The sequence below is a fragment of the Scyliorhinus torazame genome, chromosome 12 (assembly GCF_047496885.1).
Source record: "Scyliorhinus torazame isolate Kashiwa2021f chromosome 12, sScyTor2.1, whole genome shotgun sequence".
NCBI lineage: Eukaryota > Metazoa > Chordata > Chondrichthyes > Carcharhiniformes > Scyliorhinidae > Scyliorhinus > Scyliorhinus torazame.
In genome coordinates this window covers 169131641-169154761 of record NC_092718.1, presented here as the reverse complement: position 1 = coordinate 169154761, position 23121 = coordinate 169131641, and the positions used below count along the sequence as shown (strand labels likewise).

The window sequence follows — 23121 nt, the reverse complement described above, 5'->3', positions numbered from 1 at the left end:
AATTCAAGGTGGTCCATAGGGCTCATATGACTATGGCCCGGATGAGTAGGTGTTTTGAGGAGGTGGAGGACCGGCGTGGGGGAAGCCCGGTGAATCACGTACACTTGTTTTGGGCGTGTCCGAAGCTGAGGGGATTCTGGCAGGGATTTGCGGACATCCTGTCTGAGGTCCTGGAAGGGAGGGTTACTCCGAGTCCAGAGATGGCAATATTTGGAGGATCCGGGGGCCCAGGAGAGGAGAGAACATAGAACATAGAAAATACAGCACAGAACAGGCCCTTCGGCCCACGATGTTGTGCCGAAAAAGGCCAACGTTTTGGCCTCTGCCTCGCTGGTGGCCCAGAGACGGATTTTGGTGCGATGGAGGGACTCTGAGCCTCCAAAGTCAGGGGTGTGGGTCAGTGACATTGCAGGGTTTCTCTGGCTAGATAAAATTTAAGTTCGCCTTAAGGGGTTCAATACAGGGGTTCGCTCTGAGGTGACAGCCGTTCATCAACTTCTTTAAGGAAAACTGACCATCAGCAGAAGAGAGAGGGGAGGGTGGGGGTGCGCGGAAAGGGAGGCATGGCATTGCAGAATAAGGATAGAGAATCTAATATACGGGCAGTCAGGAGGTAGGGCGGGAGGGAAGTTTGGTATGTTATTGTGATGTTGTTGCATATGTCGGTACTCTCTGCTGTTTAGAATGTTTAAATGTTTCAATAAAATGTTTTCTAAAAAAAAAAAATATATCCATTCCTTTAGCTAAGTAAAGTCTTATAACAATTCGAGTGCACAATATGTAACCATCAGAAATTGGAATTCATAGTCCCACTTCAGAAGAGTCTAAACCACTTGTAGCTATCAGACAAGCTGTGAAATGGCAGGTATCCTATGCCTGATTGGGTAAAATTAAGTAGATTTTTAATTTATTTTTTAAAAATGGGAATTTTTGTGTTTGGAGGTGTGGGAGAACTTATGATTTTCAGACATTTCCAAAAGAGGGAGTCCATGATGCAAATCTGGGCTATAGACTTTGTGTCAGATTGTCAGCTCCATATTGTGGGGAGGTAGAAACCAGTCACCAGTCAATGTCCGTCATACAAAGTGGGCCAGGGAGTGTGAGTTATCTTCTGCATTTGGTAGAAACAGATTGGTGCATTTGGTAGAAACAGATCTAGTTGCACATAGTGAGGAGATGAAGTGGAATATGCCAACTTTATACAGTGATGAACATGTACACCAGCGTTATAATGGGATGGGAGCGGAGTTGGATTGCTATCTATATTATGAGGGGGAAGGAAATGATGTATAAAGTAGTCAATGAATGGGAGATGTGAGCTCTACTGATATGGCAAGGGTGTGAATGGGAGATGCCAACAAAATATATTATTATTTATGTTTTTTATAAATTTAGAGTATCCAATTTTTTTTCCCAAGTAATGGGCAATTTAGCGTGGCCAATCCACCTACCCAGCACATCTTTGGGTTGTGGGTTGAGACCCACGCAGACACTGGGAAAATGTGCAAACTCCACACGGACAGTGACCCAGGGCCAGGATCGAACCTGGGGCCTAAGCGCTGTGAGGCAGCAGTGCTAACCACTATGTCACCGTGCCGCCCCTAACAAAATATATATTAAGTGGCAGAAATCAATTTAAAATAATGGAGTTGAAGAGAGGGAAGAGCTAACTTTGTTGAAGGAAGAATTGGAGACACCAACCATACCTGGTGTGGAGAAGTAGCAAGAAGCAACTGTTTTAAGTGGTGGGATAGAATGGGAGATGCTGGCCATATATTGAGAGAGAGAATTGGGAGGGATCACCAAATGGGTGAAATGGGAGAAGCTAGTCCTACATAGTTTGGGGGGGTGGGTGTAGACAGTAGAAATTGTCACCTATACAGTCAACAATTTGTACCTATAGCAATGAGGGGAGTAATTTCATTGAATACAATTTACAGTGCAGAATGAGGCCATTCGGTCCATCGAGTCCGGAAAGAGCACCGCGCTTAAGTTCACGCCTCCACCCTCTCCCAGTAAGCCCATCTAACCTATTGGACCCTAAGGGGCAATTTAGCACGGCCATTCCATCTAACCACATCTTTGGACTGTGGAAGGAAACCGGAGAACCCGGAGGAAACCCACGCAGACACGGGGAGGAAAGCGCAAACTCCATACGGAGAGTCACCCAAGGCCAGAATTGAACCCGGGTCCCTGGAGCTGTGGCAGCAGTGCTAACCACCGTGCCGTCCTGGCAAATACAGCTGGAGGATGGTGTGAACTATTGTAAAGTGATGCTGACATTCCTCCTTGATTGCATTTTATCCTGTGAGAGGATTCGCTGTATTTTGATCCTGAGCTGTTTTGAACCACCTCAGATTGACCTCCTGATTCAAGAAACCAGTCGTTTGCTCCAGTTAACTATTGAACATGATCCACATGATGCGTTGCTGGAGGACGCATTGCTGGAGGACCAGGTGGAGACCATCAGCCCTATGTCAGACATCTACAGCCCACAAAGATCAACTGCCCCAAATGGAGAAGGTAGCACAGTCAAAAAACGTCCCATCAAGTAAGGACATATTTTAGTTTGTACTAAATGTCCACTTGATTTGTTGTTGGTTAACTTGCACCATCCTACAATCTGACTTTTAAAGTCACACAAAAACGAGTTAATTCAGCTCATCATACCTGTACTGGCTCTTTGAATAATTCATGCATTTCTTTCAGATTTCTTTCTTACTTTTATGACGACATTAAATACTTTATTCCATTAAGTTCTCAAGCTTGGCTGTGGAGAAGCATCAAGTGAGAGATGGAGACCTCTCCATAAGGTTGGAGGGACAAAATTAATGGGACAATTTTAGGGACAATTTATAATGGGCAATCCACCTAACCTGCACATCTTTGGACTGTGGGAGGAAACCGGAGCACCCAAAGGAAACCCACGAAGACACTGGGAGAACATACAAACTCCACACAGACAGTCACCTAAGGCCGGAATTGAACCCGGTCCCTGGCGCTGTGAGGTAGCAGTGCTAACCATAGTGCTACCGTGCTGCCAGCCACATCTAGTCTACTTTTTGTTCTGTCACATCAGTGAAATTGGCCTTTACTCAGTTTCCTGGTTTATCCTGGTCCCTTTCCATAATTACATTAAACCTGACTGAAATATGATCACCATGCCCAAAATGTATTGCTGCTGATGCCCCTTCCACCTGCCCAGCTTAATTTCGTAAAACTTATGTCCAGAACTACCCGCTGCCGACATCTGAAAATGTACCTCGGAGATATCTTTCTTTAAAGAATCCTGCAACCTCTATACCTTTTTATCCCAGTCAATAGTAGGGAATTTTAATATACACTGCCCAATTCTTCCTGCACTTTTCAACAATTTGCCTTCATATTTGCTCTTCTGTGACTCTAGTGTATCATGGAGCTTGTTTTTATTTACTTCATTTAAACCTATGTTAACGCCGACATGTTTTCAGGTCAATATTTTTGACCTGACCAAATGACACTTGGTGCTTTACTCGTTTCAGCTCTTAGTCTGTGCTTCAACCAAGTATCTGTAACTCCCATGTGTTTGTGTGTTACTTACTACATCACTACTAGCTGAAGCCTTGTGTTTGCTCAATAATTGAAGCTATTTTAATGTAACAAAGCATAGACTTGGAGCTCATTGAGTTTGATTTATTGGGCCTTGTCCACCTCCAGGAGAAGCTGCAGTAGTGACAAATCACCAAGCACTGGATCACCTGCCTCTCAAAAGAGAGATTTGGGCCGCTCTGAATCCCTGCGAATTGCCTCCAAAATGCATCGTATCTTCCGCCCTTCTGACCTCATCCATGGGGAAGTGCTGGGAAAGGGCTATTTTGGACAAGCCATCAAGGTATGCTTTTCAGAAATCCTGATCCCTGCTCCTGTGTTTCTTCGAGATGAGTTTTACCGGAGACCACTTTCTAATTCCTAGCTCCTGTCAGTATCACTTACCAGTAGAGTCCGAGAGATTACTATCCATCAAGGGGCTATGTTGGAAAGCGTTGGCGACAGCATAAACCTCTAGATTCTCACAGTCACGCAGTTTAGTTTTTTATTATCCACCTGATTAGTGACCCATGAGGGAAAAGTAACATAACCAGCCTCTTGTGCTTTTAATTTGGCCTTGTTTTGGTCCCTTTACAAAAGGAGGAATATACTTGCATCGGAAGCAGTTCAGAGAAGGTTCACATGGTTAATCCTGGGATGAAGGGGTTGACCCATGAAGAAAGAATGTTGACCTTCGGAGTTGAGGGGAATGAAAGGTGATCGGCACGGTCTCTGAATAAGTGATCTCCCATTTCAGACTGAGAGGAGGAGAACCAGAGGGTGGTTAGTCTTCGGAATGCCATTACTCATCTATCCAGCCTACACTGTTTCTTTGAAATGAAATGAAAACCGCTTATTGTCCCAAGTAGGCTTCAAATGAAGTTACTGTGAAAAGCCCCTAGTCGCCACATTCCGGCGCCTGTTCGGGGAGGCTGTTACGGGAATCGAACCGTGCTGCTGGCCTGCCTTGGTCTGCTTTCAAAGCCAGCGATTTAGCCCTGTGCTAAACAGCCCCTGAGGATGTGCCAAACAGGCGAGGGTTATTCGAATGGGCACAAGTGTCGTTAAGGCCAATCTGATCAGCCATATTCTTATGGAATGGCGGAGCTGGCTAGCGGGGCCAAATGCCTCACCGATCCTGGTTCTTGTGTTCATCTAATAGCTTGGTATATCCTCTGGGATGGAGAAGGCTGGAAAATCCTGGTGGATAGGGCAGAGGCAATAGTCCAGACTACTTGGCCCAGTGGCAGCACTCTGGCTTCTGAGTCAAAGTTGTGGGTTTAGATGCATTCCAGAGACTTGAGAACATAGTCTTGACTGATGCTTCAACCCATACTGGAGAAGTGCAATGTTTTCAGTTGTAGGAAATTTAATAATAATGGAGACTGTGAGAAGGATCAAGAGTCTCAGACGGTCTGTTGCCTACCTGGTGCCAGGGTCCGGGACATCTCGGGGAAGGGTGGACCCATTCGCCATGGGGAACCGTTTCTCCCGATCTACTCAATCCATATCCCACGTGATTTTGAATACATCTATCAAATCTCCTCTCAACCTTTCCTTGGGAGAGCAGTCCCAACTTCTCCAATCATAAACAAAAGGTTACTCATCCCTGGAACCGTTCTTGTGAATCTTTTCTGCAACACCCCTAATGCTCTCCTATTCTTCCTGAAGTGCAGTGCCCAGAATTGGAAACAGTACTTCAGTCAAGGCTGAACCAGTGTTTTGTACAGTTTTAAAATCCTTCCTTTTGTACTCCTTGCCCCTATTGATAAAGCCTAGGATACTATGTGGTTCATTCACTGCTTTCTCAACCTGTCCTAATTGATTGATTTATTGTCACATGTACTGAGGTACAGTGAAAACTATTGTTCTGCGTACAGTCCAGACTGGTCATTCCATACATGAAAAACATGGGACATACGATAAATACACAATGTAACTACATAGACATAGACATCAGGCGAAGCATGCGGAGTACAGTACTACTCAGTAGAGAAGATGCATGGGGAGATCAGTTCAGTTCATAAGAGGGTCGTTCAGGAGTCTGGTAACAGTGGGGGAGAAACTGTTTTTGAATCAGTTAGTGCGTGCTCTCGGACATTTGTATCTCCTGCCCAGTGGAAGAGAGAATAACCCGGGTGGCAGGAGTCTTTGATTATGCTGCCCACTTTCCCAAGGCAGTGGGCGGCGTTGACAAGAGTCAATGGATGGGAGGTGGGTTCGTGTGATGGACTGGGCTGTGTGTACGATTCTCTGTAGTTTCTTACGGTCTTGGGCCGAGCAGTTGCCATACCAGGCTGTGATGCAGCCAGATAGGATGCTTTCTATGGTGCATCTGTAAAAATTGGTAAGCGTCAACGTGGACATGCTGAATTTCCTTAGTTTCCTGAGGAAGTATAAGTGCTATTGTGCTTTCTTGGTCTTCGCATCGACGTGGGTGGACCAGGACAGATTGGTGATATGCACACCTGGGAATTTGAAGCCGTCAACTATCTCCACCTCAACACCATTGATGCAGACAGAGGTGTCAGTGATACTTTGCTTCCCGAAGTCGATGACCAGCTCCTTAGTTTTGTTGACATTGAGGGAGAGATTATTGTTGTTACACCACTAGGTTCTCTATCTCCTCCTGTACTCTGACTCATCATTGTTTGAGATCCGACCCACTATGCCCGTGCCATCAACAAACTTGGCAATGGAATTGAAGCCGAATTTTGCCCCACAGTCCCCTACTGTACTCCCTATACGCGCATGACTAGGCTGCTTTGCGGGGCCCCGGTCCTGAGGACTATCGTGGTTTGTTTATTCTTACTGAATGTGGTCTGTAGGTCAGGAAGTTGAGAATCCAGTTGCAGAGGGAGGAGCCAAGTCCTAGGTTTTGGAGTTTTGGTATGAGCTTGGCTGGGATTTTGGTGTTGAAGGCAGAGCTGTAGTCAATGAATAGGAGTTTGACGTCGGAGTCCTTGTTGTCTAGATGCTCCAGTGTAGGGCCTGGGAGATGGCATCTGCTGTGGACCGGTTGTGCCTTTTTGAAGTTCTTGAATGCCAGATCAGTGGTATTTCCCTCAACATCCCTGTCTGTTACAAGTTGGTTTGCGTTAAACAAATCTGTGCTGGTTTTCCTTAATTAACCCATGTTTGCCCAAGTAACTATTAACTTTGTCCCGGATTATTGTTACTCCGGGACAAGTGCTGCCCCATCACTGAGGTTAAACTGATTGGACTGTAGTCGCTCGGGTTTCTTTTTCTACCCTTGTTTGAACAATTTACAAGCAAACAAACAAAAGGGAAGAAGGTTGATTAGCAGTCAGAAATTGTGCTTTGTGCAGTACAGGTAACGGGAAAACTAAAGGATGTGCTTAAACCAGGAGAGAACATGAAGAAACACGAGTAAAACATAAGGACAGTGTAGGGTGTGTGGCCCAGTTTTTCATATAAATATACAGAATAAAAGGAACAAATTAAAATGAATTTTGGGTGCAAGTTCAAATTGGAGGTTGTGCTGTGGCGAATATGCTTTTGCCGATTGATAGGCTGGAATTTTCAGGATGGCACATGCTTGGCGATCGTTCCCTTCCGACAGCCTGCTGCCATATTGTGGCCACTTGAGCTCTGATTGGCAACAGGCAGGATTTATATCTACACTTGAATGGAAAAAGGCTGGTATACAAGTACAGCAAGTAATTCCGAAAGCTAATCGAATGTTATCACGTATTTTGAGGGGATTTGATTACAAAAGTTGAGAGATTCTGCATTAATTGAGACAACATCTGGAGTATTGGAGTGCGTGAGTATTGGTCTCCTTATTTAAGGAATGATGTAAATGCATTGGAAGCAGTTCAGTAATACCTGGATTCGGTGGGTTGTTTTGAGGAAAGGTTGAACAGGTTGGGTTTGGATTCACTATAGAGTTTAAAAGAGTGCAAGAGGTGATTTAATCGAAACCTTTAAGATGCTGAGGGGTCTCAACAGGGTGGATGTGGAGAGGATGCTTCCCCTTGTGGGAGAATCTTGGAGTTATTGTTTAAAAATAAGGGACTGGATTCTCCGGTTGCCGATGCCGAAATCCCGTTCTTTGTCTTCCTGCAACTGGATTGAGCCAGGTTTAGTTAACAGCCTGACAATGCATGAACATTTATCTGATAGCAATCATAATACAATTGAGTTCAATTAGTGTTTGAAAGGGGGAAATATGAACCAGTTACTAAGGTTTCTAACGCAGACAAGGGTGACTTCAATGTGAGAGTCGAGCGTGTCTGCAGTAAACTGGATAAAATACCAGATCAATGGGTAGTGTTCAAAAAGGAATTTGATGTGAAGCAACCAGTTTACAACCCCAAAAGGGCAAAAAAAAAGCCATTTAAAATGGTAAGAGACATTACAAAACTAAAAGAAAAAACATACAAAAATGCACATGCTGGTGAATAGGAAAGATGTAAACTGTGACAGAACAGCAAGAGCTACAGGAGGGGAGTATGAAAAGAAAATTGCAAGGAATATCAAATTCAAACAACTTTTACTGTTGTGTTAGGAAAAAGTGTTCGCGCAACCTTGAAGATTGTCAATGGACACTTGGAAATGGTGGACCTGCTGTAAATACTGACACAATGCAATTATTCATTGAGAAAGATGCTAACATGCCTGACATTCCAAGTAAACTAGTATATGACTCAACAAAATTAATATCAGCAAAATAATAGTAATGAGCATAATGGTACAAGAGTGTCAAAATTCCCAGGAACAAATGGGATCTCCCCCGATGGAAATGTTGCAGATGCCTTAACTATAATCTTAAATTTACTTGATTCAGGAATCCTTTCAGAATTTCTTTGGATTAGAAATGGTGCATGTCACTCTGCTTTTGAAGAAAGGTGAGAGTGGGGAAAACCAGGGAGTTCTAGGTCAGTTTGCTTATCATACATTGTCAGGATGCAACTAGAATCTATAAATAAAGATAGAGGGCGCAATTCTCCCATCAGGAGACTTAAGTCCCGACGCCGGAGTGAAACCGGAGTGTTTCACTCCGGCGTCGGAGGCCGCTCCCAGCCCCCTATTCTCCCACCCCCGGTGGGCTAGGAGCGGCGCCGCGTCATTTACGCGCGCCGCGTAAATGACGCTGCCAGCGCCGCGTGAATGATGTCACCCACGCATGCGCAGTTGCCGTCCTCCCCGCAGCCGCCCCGCAAGAAGATGCCAGATGGATCTTGCGGGGCGGCGGAGGAAAGGAGGTCCACCTTCAGAGAGGCCGGCCCGCCGTTCGGTGGGCACCGATCGCAGGCCAGAACCCTTTTGAGGCCCCCCCCCCACAGACTGCACCCCCAGCATTCCCGTGCTGTTCCCGCCGGCAGTGACCAGGGGCGGGATTCTCCCCTACTCGGCGGGGCCAAGCCCTCAAATTGAGGGGCTAGCCCCGCGCTGGAGTGGTTGGCGTGCCGCCAGCCGGCGGGAAAGGCCTCTGGCACCACGCCATCTGGGGCCAAAAGGACTTCGCCGGGCGGCGGAAGTCCGCGCATGCGCGGGAGCGTCAACGGCTGCTGACGTCATCCCCGCACATGCGCAGGGGTGGGGTGTCTCTTCTGCGTGGGCCATGGTGAAGACTGTGGCCGAGGCAGTGGGAAAAGAGTGCCCCCACGGCACAGGCCCGCCAGAGGATTGGTGGGCCAGGCCACCGTGGGGGCACCCCCCTGGGGCCAGATCCCCCCCCCCCCCCCCCCCCCCCCCCAGGACCCGCCGGGAAGAGAGGTGGTTTGATCCTCGCCGGTGGAACAGGCAATACAGCAGCGGGACATCGGCCCATCGCGGGCCAGAGAATCGCCGGGGGGGGGGGGCGATCGGCGCGCCGCGATTCCGCCCCCGCCGAATATCCGGTGCCAGAGAATTCGGCAACCGGCGGGTTCGGGATTCACGCCAGCCCCCGGCGATTCTCCGACCCGGCGGGGGGGTTGGTGAATCCCGCCCCAGGTGTGGACGGCGCCGGTGGAACCTGTCGTGTTGGGCAGGCTGCTCGGCCGTTACAAATGGCAAGCGGCGATTCTCCCAGCAGCCAGCCGTGATTCTCGCCGCGCCAGTTTGGGGGGGGTTGGGAGAATCGCATGCGGGTGCCGGGACGGCGTGGCGGGACTCGCGCGGTGCCCCGGCGATTCTCCCACCCGGGCTTGGGGGGGGGGGGGAGAATTCCGCCCACAATGAGAAAATATCAACTGGAAATCTTTCAGCTGATTGGAGAGTGCAGGTATGAATGTATAATGGGTAGGCCCAGCCTGATAAATCTTGATTTGTTTTTTTTTTTTAAGTAGTATGGATAGGGGAATGTCTACTGGTGTTATTTATCTGATTTTCCAGAAGGCAGTTGATAGAATGCCTCACAAAAGACTGTTAACCAAAGTTGAAATTCATGAAATTCAAGACAAATTAGTGACCTGGTTAGGAAACTGACTTGAGTGGCAAGAGGCAGAGAGTAGGGATAATGGGCAAGTCATTTAATTAGCAGGATTTGACTAGTGGTGTTCTGTAAGGGTCTGTGTTGGAGCTTAATCTATTCAATGGGCCATAACTTCCTTGAAGTGGTATTAAGTACTGACTTGATGGCACTAAAATTCGTAAAGTGCTCGTCTCACCTGACCTTCCTGACTCAAGGCTGGGTGAGATTCAGGCAGCACAGCAGGTCCCCGACTCCAGCGAAGGAGGATATGCCTCCTTTTACAGCACTGGCTGCCATAAAGCAGGTGAGGGTAAATGTCCTATTGAAAGTAACAGGGAGAAGGCAAAGTGTCTTGAGGTAAATGGATGGAATGTGGGGGGGGGGGGGATACCGTGGGGTGGTGGTGTTTGGGGGAGCGCGGGGGCACCACATTATGGTCTGCGTCTTCTAAAATAGTTGCGCTCACACTGGCAGAACCATCTGGAAGTTGGTCATTTGAAATCATTTTGTTAGGATGGTTCTCAGGCCAGTGCAATTGTCATGAGGAAGTTAGTCCTTCAGGACAATGCCGGTAAACCCTTACCTGGGAACCTCCTAGAGGAATTCCCCAGCGCATCTTTGGGGTACTCCCAAAATCCAACTCTAGGGAGCCAGGAAGTTGCATGTAATTGTATTTATTAACTACTTTGGGATAGAAAGCTGCAAGTCTAAATTTACTGGCAGATAGATGGGTGGCATTGTAAGTAGTGTAAATAGAAATATAAAATTAAAAAGCGATTAAGTAAATGGATAAAACTGTTGCGATTGAATTTCAATGCAAGGTCATCCACTGGGCCAAAAATGGATAGAACAGTATCCTTTTTAAATGTTGCAAAGCTAGAAACAGAAGTAAATGGGGTCGCTAAAATGTTCTGAACATAAGACAAGAAACGGAGCAGGAGTGTAGGCCTGTTCTGCCATTTGGAAAGATCATGGCTGATCTGACCGTGACCTCCACTCTATTTTCCTGGACCTCTCCTCCTTCCCCATAACGCTTGTAAATCAAAGATCTGTCTAACTCAATTCTGCAGATGACAGTGGCGCAGTGGTTAGCACTGCTGCCTCACGGCACCAGGGGCCCGGGTTCAATTGCAGCCTTGGGTAACTGTGTGGAGTTTGCACTTTCTCCCCATGACTGCGTGGGTTTCCTCCGGGTGCTCCGGCTTCCTCCCATAGTCCAAAGACGTGCAGGTTAGGTGGATTGCCCACGCTAAATTGCCCCTTGGTGTCCAACGGTTAGATGAGGTTGCAGGGTTATGGGGATACGGCGGGGCAGTGGGCCTAGATAGGATGCTTTTTCAGTGGATAGGTGCAGACACGATGGGCTGAATGGCCTCCTTCTGCACCGTAGAGATTCTGTGGACCCTCTGAGGAGAAGAAATTTCTCCTGATCTCTGTCTTAAATGGAAGACGCCTTCATGTGAAACTGTGCCCCCTTGTTTTATATTCCCCCATTAGGGGGCATCCCCTCAGCATCTACCCTGTCAAGTCCCCTCAGAATTATTAAATGTTTATTTTTAAGATCACACCTAATTCCTCTGAACTCCAATGTGTATAGACACAACCTGCTCAGCTTTTTATCAGCAGACAACTCCTTCCACGGAATCGGCCTAGTGAACCTTCTTTGAACTGCCTCTAATGCATTATATTCCCGTACCAGCCTTCCCGAACAGGCGCCGGAATGTGGTGACTAGGGGCTTTTCACAGTAACTTCATTTGAAGCCTATTTGTGATAATAAGCGATTTTCAATTCAATTATATCCACTCATAAATAAGGAGACCACAACTGTGCATAGTACTCTAGGTGTGATCTCACCAATGCCCTTGACAATTATAGCAAAGCTTCACTACTTTTATACTCCAACCCCTTGAAATCAAGGGCAAATTCTCTTTGCCTTCCTAATGATCTCTGGGTGCTCTGGTTTCCTCCCATAGTCCAAGGATGTGCAGATTAGGTGGATTGGCTGTGCTAAATTTCCCCTTAGTGTTCAGGGATGTGCAGGTTGGGTTGCAGGAACAGGACGGGTTGGACATGGGTAGGGTGCTGTTTCGGAGATTTGGTGCAGACTCGATGGGTCGAGCAGCCTCCTTCTACACTGGAGAGATTCTGTGATTCTAATTACTTGCTGTACCTCCGTGCTATCTTTGTGATTCACGTAGGACGACACTCTGATAGCCGTGTACTGCAACATTCTCTACTCCCTCCATTTTAAATAATATTCTGTGGTCCTAGTCATCTTGCCCAAGTGGACAACCTCCCATTTGACCACATTATACTTCCATCTGCCTGATTTGTGCCCACTGCCTTAACTGATCTATACTCCTTTGCAGAGTCTGTATCGTCCTTAGAGCTTACTTTCTTGACTAACTTTTGTATAGTTAGCAAATTTGTTGACAATACACTCTGTCCTTTCATGCAAGCTTTTAATATATTTTGTAAATATCTGGCACCGACTATTTATAGTTTGCCGACCTGTAAATGACCGGCTTATTCCAAACCCTGAACAGATACAGACAATGGAAAAGGCTTTTGGAATGCTGATCATTGTATCTGGAGAGCTAGGATATGAGGGGGTAGAAGTAGTTGGCTTCAACTGGACCAAAGCCTTTTAGACCATACCTGGAACACACTTGAGCAGCTCAGGACACCATACCTCGCGGAGGGTAGATTGATCTGGGGGGGAGGGGGTTTGGGTTGGGTTGGGTTGGGAGTTGTGTGGTGTAGATTTTTCCAGAATCATACCAGGACTCCTGAATCATACCAGGACTCCCAAAGTGTTACGAAGAGAGAGAAACTAGGACTGTATTTCCTGCAAATTGGATGGTTAAAGGGTGAAGTTTCCAAGGTATTAAAGCGAACCGAATTAAGGTATTAAGGGAAATAAATAGGGTTGATGGAAACTACATCCTCTGGTTGGGAAGTCTTGGGAATGGGGGTATAATTATAGTCCAACCTCTTTTGGAGTGAGATTGGGAAACATTTTCTATCCAGAATTAAGTTTGGAATGCTCTTCTGCAAACAGTACTTGATACTAGATCAGTTATTACTTTAAATCTAAGATTGCTAGGTTTTTATTTGAGACAAAGGCAGGTAGCCTGAGTTAGATTGCAAGTCCAGCATGATCTCATTGAACTTCAGAAAAGGGCCTCGCAGGGCCGAATGGCCTACTTTTGTGCTCTATTATACATCTCCCTCTACATAATCCTTTTTATTTTTTTCCCTTTTGATCAGGTGACACACCGAGAGACAGGGGAGGTCATGGCAATGAAGGAACTGATCCGCTTTGATGATGAAACCCAAAGGACCTTTCTGAAAGAGGTTGGTAAATAGGAGTTTCATTTCTGTGTAACACAGTCCACTTAACCAAACCAGTTGAATATTTTAATATTGCCATTCATGCTACTAAGATGATACCAATGTATTGTTGGCCTGATTGGAGAAGTTGCTGATAGAGTAAAGATGTGTGATAGAGGAAGCAAAAGTGCGGGAGTATGGGTTCACCGCGTCTACGCACCTCATTCCCTTTTGTGAGACCAGTATGTGACGAGTTAAAGCCATTTTCTACTGAACAGGGATGTTTTGTGAAGCAGCCTGAGGCAAGGATGAGGAATTGAAAATGTGTGAAGGTCATTCATCTGTGTCTTGACGGTCAGTGTGTTTATAGAAACGCTTGCGATAGTTTGAGATGGGCTAAATGTATTATCCTGTCGTCTTGTTATTCTTTATGTTGCTTTTGCCTCAATCCTCACTCCACAAGGATTGAGGCATTTTTGCTTGACCTACTGTAAGATCAGAAAAGGAAGGACATCACATCTAGCCTAATCCTCTCATTCTCATTCTGGAAGAAGCTGTTGGATTGAGATCCAATGCATTGCACCTGTTGGCAGTTCCCTCCCCTCCAGGGGCGACAACATTATTTTTTGCACCACACCAATATGCAGGATAAGATCTGCCCTGTCAGCATCTGCTGAACTCTGCCTTGACTACCTGGCTAAGTTACACATTTTTTTTTTTTTCCAATTGAGGGACAGTTTAGCAAAGCCAATTCACCTACCTTGCATATCTTTTTGGGTTGTGTGGGTGAGACCCACGCAGACCCGGGGAGAATGTGCAAACTCCACATGGACAGTGAACTGGAGCCGGGATTGAATCCGGGTCCTCCGCACCGTGAGGCAGCAGTGTTAATCACTGAGCCATCATGCTGCCCTAGCTAAGTTGCACACTAAACAATTCGTCAACAAATGCATTATGGGGGAGAGCTCTTTGTGTGATGTTTTGAGAGTGTGTTACAGATTGAGTGCACTGTTCAGTGCTGACCCTCTGCTTTGAGAACTGGAGAGTCCGTAAAATGGCCTGGAGTATTGCTCCACATTATAGGACCAGATGGGACATTGAGAATGGAGAGCATGCTAATTTTTGTAGTTGGCTGTCTCATTAAAGAAGCTTGCCTTTGTCTCCTGTAATCAGGTTAAGGTGATGCGCTGCCTCGACCACCCGAAAGTACTCCGGTTCATTGGTGTCCTTTATAAAGACAAGAGGCTGAACTTCATTACGGAGTACATCAAAGGAGGGACATTGAGAAGCATCATCAAAGATTTAGTAAGTGTTGACAGAGTGAACACCTGTCTGGTTGATTGTTGAAAGGTTGTGCAGGATTGTTCCAGTCTAGCACCACACAACTGTGAAGAACTTGTGCCTTCACCGAGACTTCGTATTGACCAAGTGGATTACTGTGGTGGTCACCATGGTGAACAGGCCCTAGACTTTCAACAAGTTGTCTAACTCGCGAGACAGCATTACCTAAAGCATCAGTTTGCCCATGTAGGAGGAACAACACTATCTGCCAAACAGGGAGACTATTCCATTTTCTTCCAAGCATGGCGCCCGAAATACTGATTAATCTAAAGACAAATGACTGATGGCAGAGACCGATTTCAGAAAGGAGTCCTCCGCCGGTATTTAACCCCTCATTTCCACATTCAAGGGCACAACTTTTAGGTGTACATCCAGGGTCTAAAAATTTAGTAGTGGACAACCTGTGCAGACTTGTGAGGGATGTCCCACTGCTTTAGTGGGAGGTATGCTTTGACCTCAACTGCGCAACTGAAAAATGGGTGCATTGCATGCCCGTTTCTATTTTAGTCTAACAGAGCAGCAAACGAGGTGAATTTATAGGAAGAGGAGAAGACCATTTGGCCAGATGTGACTGTCACTTTTCCATATATTAACCCTGCTTCGTGTTTCCTTCAGTGTCCCTGAACCCCTTATCATTCTGTAAACAACATTGATGCCTCTTGACCCCAGTTCACTGTTTTCCTCCGTGTCCCTCAGTGAACTTATCCCACAAATTTATTATACCCATGGTTCTCCTCAGACATCTAACTTCTGCTCCTGGGGCTTAAGCTTTTTGCTGTGGTCTGTCGGATTGCAGTAACTGCAGTTTAAATAAAGCACGTAATTGGTGAAGAGGCTGCTTCGTGCGAACTGCTTTCGTTTGGTGTAAAGTTTTTAAAAATACAAAACTGATGTAACCGGGGTCTCATTGATATTTTTCGCCCCAACAGGACCGCATATTGCCATGGGACCATCGCGTAAGCTTTGCCAGGGACATTGCTGAGGGAATGGTAAGTATCAGACTATTGTGGGGGGATTGAAGAGAATTGCAGACAGAACAATGATCTCTGGGGATTGAATTCCAATCGGTTATAGTAAAAGGGTATCACGTTTCAAGGGAATGTGCTAACACGAGCATGTTAAAGCAGTCATCTGACTCCGGGGGGTGGGGTGGGGGGGGAGATGACAAGACGACCTCCGACCTCGATTCATCACACAATAACGTAGCCAAGTTGACCTTTGCGACTACGAATTCTGGTTCATCCTCTGTCTCGAACTCTGAAAGGAACAGAACAGAGGTCCTGCTGAGTTTTTTTATTTTTGCTGCCCAATTCAGTCTTTACTTCTGTAGACATACGATGCAAAGGATTTTCAAACACACAAATGTACCAATCCGGATTTGTAGACTTGAATTTGTTGTGCCTTCCCCTTTTCTTTTTCTTGTTTGTTTTTAAAAATTTCACCAAAAGCTGAATGATGGTGAACTCTGGCCCAAAGTTATCGTGATTGTGTGATTTGAAGACTGTGGATTAGGCTTGGGGCCTTGCTATCAGTTTTCCAGAGAGGCTGGGACTATGTTTGCCACAGTAGCAGAACGATCTTGTACCTAAAGCGTTAACATGGGACTGGATACAGTATCGTCCACGCAGTGATGTAAGAAGGCACATGACCTAGAGCCAAGGGCAGTCTGGAGATGGGTAGCAACATGTAAGGGACTAGTATGGGACCCTCTTCATACCTTCACCCTCTATTGTAAATAAATGTTAAATATGTACATAGTTCAGCACTGTGAATGAAGATTTATTGTAGCTTCAACAAGACTGTTTCTTGGTGCCTAAGTAATACACATCACTGATAACGACAACAAAACAGGGCAGCCTCCACTCCTGATCCCCTCGAGTGGTCTGCCTACCTGCCCCTTCACCTGGGCTGCAAAAACCTTGTTGAATGAACTGAGACAGAAATGGTAACTATTTTAAAACTCCTCACTTTGTCCCTCCTTTTGCTTTCTGATTTCAGTCCTATCTGCATTCCATGAACATTATCCATCGAGACTTGAATTCTCATAACTGCCTAGTACGTGAGGTAAGCCACAGTTAGTCTGGGTAGGCTGGAGAGGGTGATGGCTGGGGATTACAGTCTGGGGTGGCAGGTTTTGGTTCATGTTGGGGTGTGGGTCTTTCTCAGTCGTGCCAGGTTCCTGTCAGGGTGGAGGAGGGGGTGTGCGTCTTTCCCCGGCAATGCCAGGTTCATATAGTGGGGGGTCCTTTCCAGGCAGTGCCAGGTTCCTGTCCGGGGGAGGGCATGTGGGTCTTTCTCCAGTGGTGCCATGTTCTGCCGGGGGAGAGAACAGGGTGGGGGGGGGGGGGGGGGGTTCCCAAGGCAGTGCCAGGTTCATGTCGGGGTGTGAGAGGGGACAAGGTGAGGGTCTTTCCCAGGTAGTGCCAAGCTCCTGTTTGTGGTGATGTGATTATCCAGGCAATGCTAGTTCCCTCATGGGACCCTCTGGAGGTAGACTCAATTTCTGGTTTTTGTATTTCAGAATAATACTGTAGTGGTTGCTGATTTTGGACTGTCCAGACTAATGGTTGATGATAAAAAACAGACAGACAATCGGTCCACCATGAGGAAGCCAGACAGGAAAAAGCGTTACACTGTGGTGGGAAACCCTTACTGGATGGCTCCAGAGATGATTAACGGTAAGTGTAAAAAAAAAAAGGGAAATATCTTTTTCCCCAAATTATTTATTCCCCTCTTCTGAGGGCAAAGTCTTGCTGAGATTATACCTGGAAGCCTCATTGCCCTGTTCAATGGCTCATAGGGCAAGCAAGACAGTAAACATCCACAAACCAGCCGGTTGCACAGGACAACATCCTGTCCTCGTATAACCTGCACAAGTGACTCCTTCCCAGCACAAGTACAGATGGTGATCAGGAATGGGGATCTGTCGGCTGATTAATCGATTCTTTATCATTCCTAGCCAGTGCTGCTACTATTCAGCATGCGCAGGGATCATATCTGGAATTCTCTGGAACGCTGGCTCAGCAATACATTTGGCCAAATCGGTATCCAATTGCAATTGAATGGAAACTTTCCACAAAAACAGATTCCCTGTTTGAAAATAATTTCTGGAGCAGGTATTGTCACTGCACTTATGGAGGTGATGTAAGGACAGGGCAATGTCTTGTCCACTTGAAAGACTCAGTTTAATTCATTAAAGAGAGGAAATTCTCGTCCCTTCCCTCTGGCCAAGTTTACAGACCATAGATCTGATGTATCATGATCCCAACAGCGGCTAGGATACTGGACCGAACCACCAATCATTTCGTTTATTTTGTAAGACTGTGGGAAAGAATGATTTGCTCCAGGAGTGATTGCATGAAGAAATAGGGCTTGGGTATTTTTAAAACAAAACTTTATTACGGATACAATGTTAAACCTTTTAACTTCACAACCAAAAAGAACAGCTTATAATTATTCCTTCATCGCTACTACTCAATTTCCTATTAAACAACAAGAAAAGAAACATGCAGCTATCTCTCAATCTTTCTTACTATGGGAGAATTGTCAGGCAGTCAGAATTCAACTCCAAAGCTTTTTCCAAAAACTGCTTCTCTAAAGCTTTCACAAAATGTGTCTCTGCATTCCATGGCTCCACCCAGCAATGACCTAATTTCTCCAAGCTGGGAAATAAATTCTCTGCAGGCTGCAAAACACTAACTCCTCAGGGACTTTCCCAGTCAAATCACAGTCCATTAGTCCAGACTAAAAAAACACATTCCTTTGTCAGTGTCACCTTCGGGCTGATAAATGCACCCAGGCCTTGCTAAACCAAATAATTTATTAAAAACATGACCACTGCAGTCTAACACACTCTAACCCCAGGCTTTTAACCCTTAAGTTACCCAACACTTGGAATCCAACATTCCTAAAGTTTTCCAGTCGTCACAGATGTCCCTTACTGTGAGCTGTGGTGGAAACTTGCTGTTGGTTTTGGGTTCCAAGATCTAGTTAAATATCATTGTAAATACGTGCTTTCCAGGTTTCTCTGAATTTCTTCCACCAAGATCTCTGACCCAAGTGCCGATGGTTCAGCCTTGAATGAATGCTAGAATAACCCAGATTACCCCGCCACCCCACCACCATTTTCTTCAATATTCTGTTGGATTATATTGCGATTTCCGTGTATTTTGCCAGTGAAGGCTATCCAGTACTGGGCAGTAGTATTTCCAGTCCTCATTATTTTATTGCTGTTTGCACAAAGGTTCTGTGATCCTCAATGATGCTTGTTGGAACTTACTTATTCAGTATTGCTCTTTGATGTTTCACAGTACTTGCTCGTATTTCGTGACGTTCTGTTGTTCACTGGTAGTGATCTTCATTGATGCATATTTTTATGTTCTCAGGAAAAAGCTATGATGAGAAAGTTGACATCTTTTCATTTGGGATTATGCTGTGTGAGGTAAGAGACTAAACTGAGTAGCTGCTGCTCTTGACGGCTGATTTTAAAAAGTAACACCGAGGAAACAGTCTTCAGAGCAGTTTTTCAATCCATTCGCCCCATCATTTCAGAACGGTGTGTGCTTCACTTCCCTTCTGGTTGTCGCTCACTAATTTGTGATGTCGGAGATTCATTTGTGTTGGCTTTTTAGCAAGGTGATTTTTTTTTTTAATCATTCATGTGATGTAGGCTTTACTGGCTCGGCCAACATTTCTTGTCCATCCCTAGTTGCCCTTGAGTATGTTGTGGTGAGTTGCCTTCCTAAACTGTTGCAGTCCATGTGGTGTAGGTAGACAGTGCTGTTTGTGAGGAAGGTCCAGGATTTTACCAGATTCAGTTCTGGTAATGTCATTGAATGTCAAGAGACGATGGTTAAATCCACTTGTTGGAGATGTTCATTGACTGGCACTTGTGTGGCGCGAATGCTACTTGCCAGCCCAAGCCTGGATATTGTCCAGGTCTTTCTGCATTTGAACTTCGTTATCTGCAGAGTCACAAATGGTGCTGAACATTGTGCAGTCATCTGTGAACATCCTCACTTGTGACCTTGTGGTGGAAGGGAGCTCATTAATGAAGCAGCTGGAGATGGTTGGACTTCAGGCACTACCCTGAGGAACTCCTGCAGTGATATCCTGGGTCTGAGATCACTGATCTCCAACAACCACAACCATCTTCCTTTGTGCCGATGACCAACCGGTGGGGATTTTCCACCCTGATTCCTTTTGACTCCAGTTTTGCTCAGACTCCTTGATGCCATATTTGGTCAAATGCTGCCTTGATAACAAAGGCAGTCACTCTCACCTCACCTTTTTTTTGATCCATGTTTGAACCAAGACTGCAATGAGATCAGGAGCTGAGTGACACTGGAGAACCAAATTGACTGTTAGTAAGTAGGGTATTGCTGAGCAAGTGCCACTTGATAGCATTGTTGGTAACCTTTTCCATCACTTTACTAATGACTGACCGTAGACTGATGGGGCAGTTATTGGCAGGGTTGGATTGTCCTGATTCTTGTGTACAGGACATACCTGGGCAATTTTCCACATTGCTGGGTAGATGCCAGTGTTGTAGCTGTGTTAAAACATCTTGCTAGGGAACAGGCTTCTGAATCACAAGTCTGCAGTATTATTGCTGAAATATTGTCAGGGCCCATAGCTTTTGCAGTATTCCGTGCCTTCAGCCATTTCTTGATATCACTTCGAGTAAACTGAATTGGCTGAAGAGGCCTGGTATATCATCCACAGCCCAATTGGGCTTCCCAATCCCAGAAAAAGGGTGTGGCCCTTTTTAACAATGTCCTCCTTAAAGGAATATTGCTTTGTGCAATGCACATTAGAAAAAGATGCTTGGAACTTTGTGTGTAGGGGAAAGGAGATTTTGGGGGTACATGGTAGGGCCTTGTAACAGTACCAATATCATTTGAGGAAAAACTGCCTTGTGTGAGGTATGTGCTCCTTTTTAATGGTCAGCATTATCCTTAACCATTGCTCAGCATTTTCCCACCAGAGACTCTAACACTACTTCACACCAGTGTGATACAGTTCAAAATGGTCTCAACCCAGGTTTGGAAATGTTTCATATATGCTTGGGCTAACTGGATTTTCCTAGAGTTCAAATAACTGCAATATATCTGATACACCATCCACTGTCACTCATGAGGAAAATCCTCATGACTACATTAGTTATAAAAGAGGTCAATTGTTCCTGAAATTTGGGCACCCTGGACGGGATTCTCCCAGCCCTGCGCCGGGCCGGAGAATCCCCGCAACCGCGCCACGCCGCCGGCACGCGATTCTCCGCGCAGCGGGCCATTGGCGCGGCGTGTTTGGCGCGGCAACGGCCGCGGTCCGCACTACGTGGCCGGGCTGCCGATTCTCCAGCCTGGATGGGCCGAGCGGCCGCTTTAAAAAGGAGAGTCTCACTGGCGCCGTCCACGCCTGGTCGCAGACGGCGGGAACTCTGCGTGCAGACTCGGGGGGTGGCCTGTGGGGGGGAGGGGGGCTCCGACCCCGGGGGGGCCTCCGATGGGGCCTGGCCCGCGATCGGGGCCCACCGATTGGTGGGCCAGCCTCTCGCTCCCCGGGCCTATTTTCTTACGCGCCGGACCCTGAATTCCCACGCCATGTTGCGTCGTGGCCGGTACGTTGAGGGAGGCCACCGCGCATGCGCGGGTTGGTGCTGGCGCCACTGCGCATGTCCTCGTTGACGCCAGTGCCACTGCGCATGCGCGGATCCCACGGCGCACGGTTCGCGCCGGGCTGGAAGGCTGGAGCAGCGTGAACTGCCCCAGCGCCGTGCAGTTCCCCTGTAGGGGCCAGAATCGGTACTCCCAGCGGCCCACTCACGACGGCGTGAAACGCGATGGCGTTTCCGACAGCGTGGACACTCTGCCGCCGAATGGGAGAATCACACCCCCTGTATCTCCAGTGTGCGAGATTTTAACTGTCAAAACCCTTTCATTTGCACAGGGTTAAAATTAGGTCCAAAGGCTCAAGGGCACATGTACAAAAGAGCTCCATTAGTCTTGGTTTTGGAAGTTTAGTCTGTAAAACAGCCCTAAACCAAGACTAGTTGTGCTAAACCAGTGAACGAAAAGTGTAATGTACCTGATATTATGAACGGATTCTCACGCGTGACAAGGGTGTGGGTTACTGAGCCCCCCCGGCTTCCTTTCTAATTCGCTACTCCTTTCACTTTCAGCTGATTGGTAGAGTAAATGCAGACCCAGATTATCTGCCCAGGACAACCGACTTTGGCCTGAATGTCCCAGTTTTCTTGAATCGATTCTGTCCAGAAGAATGTCCAGCTGCTTTCTTTCCAATTGCAGTCATGTGCTGTGACTTGGATCCTGAAAAAAGGTGGGCCCCTCACAACGACCCGAGAGCAAGGTTTGAGGTGTAAGGGTTTAACATGAGAGCAAAATGCTGGAAATCTGAAATGCAAACAGAAAATGGTGCCTTCAGTGACCTGAAACATTAAGTTTATTTCTCGCCACAGATGCTGCCTAACCTGAGTATTTCCAGCATTTTGAATTGTTATTTAACTGCAATCTATCTGATACACCACCCATGAAAGGGTTTGGGTGGTGCTGCGTACTAGGGTATGAGGCGGAAGGTTTTAGGATGGATAGATTGGTTTGAGGATAAAGGTAAAGATTTTAATGTATTGAGGTTGGGATGGAAGATATTGAATGGGGTAAAGCTGGGGGGTGGTAAAGATTGAATAATGCTGCTGTCAGCTGAAATATGCTGAGGAATAAGGTGACAGCGCTTGATTATAACCAACTGGGGGTGGGGGAGGGGGGGCAGATTTGGATGACACAACATTTTGTTGCATAAGAATTTGAATGTAAGGATTTTAATGACATTGCTGTTGGGATGCCAGGTTTGGGTCTAAAGTTGGTTTCTGGGTACCGTGTGGTGCTTGAGATCCCAACAGTTACTGGGATACCGGACAGAAACCCCAATATTTTATGTAATTTGTAAGACTGTGAGGCAAGGATACTTCACTCCAGGACTGATTCCTTGCACAAATAGGGATATGATGTATTAAAACAAACTTTATTAATTTTTTTTAAAAATTGAGTACCCAATTATTTTTTTCCCAATTAAGGGGCAATTTAGTGTGGCCATTCCACCTACCCTGCACATCTTTGGGTTGTGGGGGTGAAATCCACGCAGACACTGGGTGAATGTGCAAACTCCACACGGACAGTGACCCAGAGCCAGGATTTGAACGTCGATCCTCAGTGCTGTAGGCAGCAGTGCTAACCACTGTGCCATGCGCCTCCCCCAAAACAAACTTTATTAATAACATAGTATTACTAACTTTAGCATTACAAAGAAAAGTAGATTTCAATTACCCATTAAATGATGCTTAGCAATCCAATGAAACAATAAACCTTTACTGCTATCTTTATCTCCACTCAAACAAAACCCATCTATGGTCAAAATCCACTTTTAAATACAGGTAGCCAAC

General features: G+C 46.2%; 1 protein-coding gene across 3 annotated transcripts in view; it reads left to right on the top strand.

Annotated features, from left to right (window-relative positions):
- The window catches only part of limk1a (LIM domain kinase 1a), a 63860-nt gene that overhangs the window by 33922 nt on the left and 6817 nt on the right, over positions 1–23121 (top strand). For all 3 annotated transcript variants that reach the window (XM_072469347.1, XM_072469349.1, XM_072469348.1), the window contains 9 exons: positions 2358–2551; positions 3697–3871; positions 13260–13346; positions 14496–14627; positions 15593–15652; positions 16662–16727; positions 17185–17341; positions 19049–19104; positions 21844–22001. In XM_072469347.1, the coding sequence (XP_072325448.1) occupies positions 2358–2551; positions 3697–3871; positions 13260–13346; positions 14496–14627; positions 15593–15652; positions 16662–16727; positions 17185–17341; positions 19049–19104; positions 21844–22001 (1085 nt within the window). The remainder of the gene's footprint in view (positions 1–2357; positions 2552–3696; positions 3872–13259; positions 13347–14495; positions 14628–15592; positions 15653–16661; positions 16728–17184; positions 17342–19048; positions 19105–21843; positions 22002–23121) is intronic.